At 40.4% G+C, this 6000-nt stretch overlaps 1 protein-coding gene across 1 annotated transcript in view; it reads left to right on the forward strand.

Moving 5' to 3' along the window:
* Positions 1-4719, forward strand: part of rem2 (RAS (RAD and GEM)-like GTP binding 2) — a 28799-nt gene extending 24080 nt beyond the window's left edge. The window contains exon 5 of the mRNA XM_038718750.1: positions 3072-4719. Coding sequence (XP_038574678.1) covers positions 3072-3400 — 329 coding nt within the window. The 3' untranslated portion in view covers positions 3401-4719. The remainder of the gene's footprint in view (positions 1-3071) is intronic.
* The last annotated feature ends 1281 nt before the right edge of the window (positions 4720-6000 follow it).

Raw genomic sequence — 6000 nt, forward strand, 5'->3', positions numbered from 1 at the left:
GCAACAGATCTCTCTCAATGACAAGCTCCATCCACTAATAAAGAATGTGTGGTTAAAAGTTCTGGAAAGGTTAGTATGAAGACCTAGAGTTAAGACTTAAATATTCATATCTAACCGTACAGGAAAATGTTGTTATTTCACATCCTGGGTCTTTTTTTGGCAGATTTTTTTTCAACCACATTTTGGGCCTTAGACACTTATTTTTCCTATAATCATTCTTTATTGGAGTCCTTATCTTATTTTATTTACTTTTGACCTGTGTTTTTATTGTCTTGCGAGTAGATGATTTGAATTTTGTATCAGTATTTACATGGTATATTCTGTACTTGAAAACTTTTTCAAGGTTAATACCCAGAATCAGGGTAATTGTTAAAAATGTATCTTTTTGAACCCCACACGAATTTCATCTATGGCAGCAACCTCTCCCTGCTGCCAATCACAGTTATTTTGAGTTGATGCAATGTTTTATACAGTTATTATGAATACCATTAATAAACCTTAAAAGCCTTTTCTGTTATGGAGGTCGGTCTCCGAGCAGATCAGTGGATCAGAAAAGCTGAAGTATAGTATTGCAGTTGAGCTGACAATAAAGCCCATTTGCTGCATCTGTCAGCTTTCCTTATCATTCAGACTTGTTTGACCAGGGACAAACAGGCTCTTCTAGCTGAGATAGTGAGCCTTGTCAACAACACGTTTAGTCACCTGTCCTTATCCAGAAGAGTCACATTGAGATAGAAACCGTTTTCCCATTTGAGCTGCAGCCAAGCGATTTGAGCTTATACAACTCAGCTTGTGGCAACATTAACCCCATTCTGCTGTCACGGTCTCTTTGGATTAGTTTATGACTTTTGATAAGACAGATTGGCAAAAGGAATGCACATTTTTTAATTTAAGAAACATTACAATGCACTAGAGACAAATCATAAATAAAGAGTAATTCATTTTAATGTAATATTAAAAAGCAGATGACATTTGTTATGAAAAGAATCGACATTGCAGAAAGCCAGGTGATTTTAAGATGACCATTAGTACAGCAAATTTACTGGTAGTGTCTCCGCTGCAGATGCTAGTTTTAACCATTTCTTGCTTTGTAGCTTTTTCATTTGTAATTTCCTCCCATTTTCCATTTCACTTGATATTAACTGCAAATTGACTGAGCAGTAGATTACTCTTTGCTGGAGAACCTTTATACTACAGTGGCCATTTTTTGGATGAAAATCAGTTTCAACCAATCTCCTGCATATTTTCACATCTTTGTGAAAATTGGTCAAAACTGAATTCTAGGCATTTAATGTAATTTGACAAAACTCTAACAAAAAAATCCAAATGAAGGTCATGTTGTCTTCTCAGTCATCCAAGTCATAGTTATCCGAAGAGGCTTTTCGCCTCTCATCCAGCTGGGAGTCCCAGGTATTTATCCTCTGGGGGGTCATTTTCAAAGTGATGGATATCACTTTGTTTGTTAGTGCTGTTCTAACAACAGTCGCTATGTTATGACCTCAGGCTCATTATCAATGCATTAACTTGGTGACCTACAACACGGCAAAACATATATCTACTTTCCTAGCGCCTTTTGGTCGGCAACATACCTCACCATTTCCAAAACTCCAAAGTCTGAGGACGGATGAAACCACGGTGTGACTTCCAAAAATCAACAAACAACACATCCCTGTCTTTTTTAAACCCAAGAATACGCTAAGCCAGATGCTGCTCCACCAGAAAGATGGCAAAACCAAACACAAGAAAAACAATCTAGTGTATGCTAAACAACCACTACACATATGATGTGAGAAACTAAACAACCACTACACATTGCTCAACACAGAAGGGCCAACTCAGATAAAGGACACTATTTTGCTCAATTCTGGATAGGGAGGACAGATTGTTTGAAAGAGGAGTGAAAGAGGCCATTTACACCCAAGTAGAGAAACCATCCTCAACAGGGAATAAGGTTTGCGACATGACTTATCCACAATGCTGTTCTTTCATCAATTACCAGATTGAACAAACGCTCACATTTGGCCTCATGTGACAATACCAATAACAGTCGTTCAGATGTGGCCTCAGGTAACTCTTAACGACCACAGCAACTGTTGTTACAACAGCTAGGAGCATTAATTAACCAGTGCTATCCATCACCTTGATAACGACCCTACATAATGTTAAATAGCTGGAACTCCCTGCCAGACAGCTAGAACTGGAGAAGCCTCTTGGATAAGAGCTGACATGTATTAAAGTATCTTAAACCAAGTCCAGCTGCCCTTGATTTTAACCTTATCTGAAGGTCAACTTGTTATCTTTAAACAAAGTTTTTAACCATCACACTGTCATAAGCGGATGGAGTTTGCTCAGTTGTCATGGAAATGGATATGGTGACGTGAGCTCAGTAGCTGTTATGTTTTCATCCGCAGCTCATGTCTTGACCTTTAAATATTGCAGTTTGACAAAACAATCACTTACTAGCTTTTTTTGTTGCTTTAACACAGTCCTTATCAGTGGATGGAGGTTGCCCGGTCACACGTAAACAGATCCATCTCCCTAACAACTAAGCAAACTCCATATGTTCCATTCTGGAAAAATGCTTGTAAGTGAACCATTTTAAATAAGAAAATAAATAAATTATGAAATTATGAAAACAGGCCTAAATCCAACACCCGGGGGGGAAATTTCACCCTTTGACTATTTCTCTTTCACTGTTGCTTTCAAAAGCACACTAAACAGAGAGGAGTATCCCTTACCCACAAGGGGAGATGCTGTAGATTGACTCCATTTGTCACAATTTGGTAGATAAGAAGCACCAAATTAACACTTAAGAGTCTAACAGAGTCTCCCAAACAGGATTGGGTGAGCCTTCAATCCAGAGGTATTATCTTGTGGTGATACACATCACACAGCAGCTGGGTTGTTGACAGGCTATGGATAGTTTGCTGGTTTCATGAGCTAATGTCCCTAAATTTCAAACTGCTGCCTCTAATTGCCCTATGCAGCTGCCAGCGTGTGAAGCCTCAATTATTTAAAATGTGCACTATACAAACATGTTTCTGAAAACCTATCTTCCACTCTTTTACCAGAGGCCCAATCCAGTGCCATGATGTTTGACTGCCTCTACATGGAGCTCTCAGCCTCCCTGGACCACGGCACCAACGAGCTGTTGGAGGCTGCAATACGGACTGCAAGGGGCGACTGCGTGGGCCCCGGCTGGACCGACGGTGACCCCGGGGCAGGCCGCAGGGAAAGCCTGACCAGCCGAGCTAAGCGCTTCCTGGCAGGGCTTGTACCGCGCTCATACGGTCGGGACCGTGACCGCGATCGGGGCCGCTACCGGGAGATGAGCCGCCACAGGGGCAGCAAGATCCTCCGCCAGAAGTCTCGTTCCTGTCACGACCTCAGTGCACTGTGACACACACATGCATGCATGCATACACACACACAGGCAAAGAGACACACTCCTACACATGTACACACACACACCAGATATGAAGGATAAGAGCGAAAGGGAGGTTTAAAAGATGGAGGAGGAGAAGAGGGTAAAATGGAAGATAGTAAGCAGATGACTGCATGTAGGGACAAGAAGGAGGCGGAGGAGACTCACTTGGGTGGGAAAATCGAAAGTGATGGAAAGAGAGAAATTTAGCAATGGTGGATCAAGGGCAAGGGAGGAGAAAAGGGAGAGAAAGTTGGATAGATAGAGCTGAAATCAGCCTGGATCGCAGCACTAAACCTGAGGAGGTTGGAGAGAATACAGAAGCAGATAAGGAGGTGAGCAGCTTGTGTGAATCAGCGAGCACTCTTTACCTGATGAGAGCAAAAGATAGCAAGATGCTGATTGGACCCTTACTGTGGCAAAATGGGAGGGGGGGGGGGGGGTCACAAATAAACACACACTCAAGTAGCACGTTATGATTATGTAGAGACTGAGAGCAATCTAATGTATACCTATTGTAAACCCTGTTTTATAGCATGCAGAGTAGATGATCCAAGACATGACCCTGTAGGTTTTACAGTTACACGATACTGGAATGACTGTACCTCAGTGGCCAATAGCTAATGCACAACTAGCTAGTGTCTCTAGCAATGCTCTCTCAATGGCAAGACCCTTTATTTATATTTAAAAAATGCTCCTTCTGTGCACATTTTTTAACAATCTTCCCACTGCATCCACTTTTTGTGTCCCATGCTGATTGGAAAAAGTGTTTGATGATACCACCAATGGCATACATTCATCTGTGATTTTTATACAAGGATAAAAACATCAGCGCACAAGCCATATTTTCGCTGAATGCGTCATGAGCGCTCAGCACAAAGAACCCTTTACCATAGGATGTGAAGCGAAAGAAAAAAGGTCAAAATGGCTATGAGGAATAAGACGTTAGCAGGGATGACCAGACTGAACCTTTCGTCAATAGAAGCTGAGTCACAGAACGCTGGGATGTTCTTGAAGCACAGCAGGACAAATAAGAGAAAACCTAATCTACCTGTGGCTGTTTGATGTTTTCATTTTTATCTTTTTACCCACTGGCATTATTATGTGTGTCGAGACTGAATTCTGTGGGGGCTGGCCACACAGGTGACCCAAAAGAGAACGTTCTGGAAACGTTGTTTGGATAGCTCGTCAAGCGTGGTGGCGTCACGTCTACTAAGCACTCTTGTTTGTCACCATCTACTAAGCACTCTCGTCTTTCCACTGAGAATAAATACATTTTTGTTTGACATCCTGAATGAGTGTCTTGTCCTTTTTTATAACAATATTATGAAATTAATGTCTTGAGAGACGGCATGACAGGTCATCAGATGCCTCACAGGTCCTCTAGACAGACTTTTGGATGGCATTTCAGGACAGTCTGTGTGGCTATAACAAAATCTCAGGTTGAAAATAGATTGTAGCAGAGTATGAATATGAACCAAGACAAAGCAATATGAACTGTCCTGACATCAAAATATGTACAGATACTTGCATTTTGGGAGATCAAGTTTTTGTCCTGAGAATGTAAAAAACAACCTTGACTATGGTCTTCTATGGCAGTGGTGCTTTAACCTTTTTTGCCTGGTAAATCTCCACAGCCCTTTACAGATGGTGTGTTTAGGTTTCTATCTGAGCTGTTTATCTATTACTTTTAGCTAACTGTTTTAACCATGTTTCCATTCCATTCTTAGGTATTTCAACCGTTTATCCACTATGTAGCTCACTGTTACTATCATAACTGTTTATCCATTACTTCAAAACGGCTTCAATGAAAATTTTTATAATAACAGTGTATCAATGGCAATGTGAAATCAACATGACAATGTGAAAGAGGTCACTTGTGGTGATGAACCTACAGGGAATTTTTACCTAAAAGTTTCACCTCACTGTTAACCGGTCCAGTTTCACTGTTTTGGACCTCTCGCTTTAAAATGCTCTCATAACACACTGAACACTACCTGCTCAGCACCAAACTGCATACAAACACAGTTAGCTACTAACTGGTGAACATTGTGGAGCATTTAGCTGCTAAAGAGACAGATATTTCCCACAGGAGATGGTAGAGAGCAAAAACAGAACTAAAAGAGAGTGAATATTTAATAAGGTGGCTAGATACACGACTCCAAATGAATGGTAATGTTGCTCTGTGATGTCTAAATAAGTAAGGAATTAAACGGTTTGCTGTATCAACTTAAAAGGTGATATATCAATGTTGTGTTCACAATTTATTTCCGCTGCCTCAAAAAAAAAAATCACTTGCAGGTTTAAGTTGCTACACCATCCATTATCCATTACTTTAGCTATTTGAACCACCAACCAACTATTTTAATTGTTTATTGTCCATTGCTCTTTGTTAACTATTTAAATTTCTTTGGCTGACCACTTCAACCGTTATAAGCCAACTAAGTTATTTTATACATTACTTTTAGCCAACTCCTCACTCGCTAGCTAGTTTTTACACTCAATAGCAACATGTGGTGTTGAGGTGTTAGCTGAGTCAATATGTAGATATATATATTTTATTTTATTTTAATTGT

The sequence above is a fragment of the Micropterus salmoides genome, unplaced genomic scaffold, assembly GCF_014851395.1.
Source record: "Micropterus salmoides isolate LMB-PRFRI ecotype aquatic unplaced genomic scaffold, ASM1485139v1 Ms_hic_scaffold_14, whole genome shotgun sequence".
In the NCBI taxonomy this organism is placed as follows: Eukaryota; Metazoa; Chordata; class Actinopteri; order Centrarchiformes; family Centrarchidae; genus Micropterus; species Micropterus salmoides.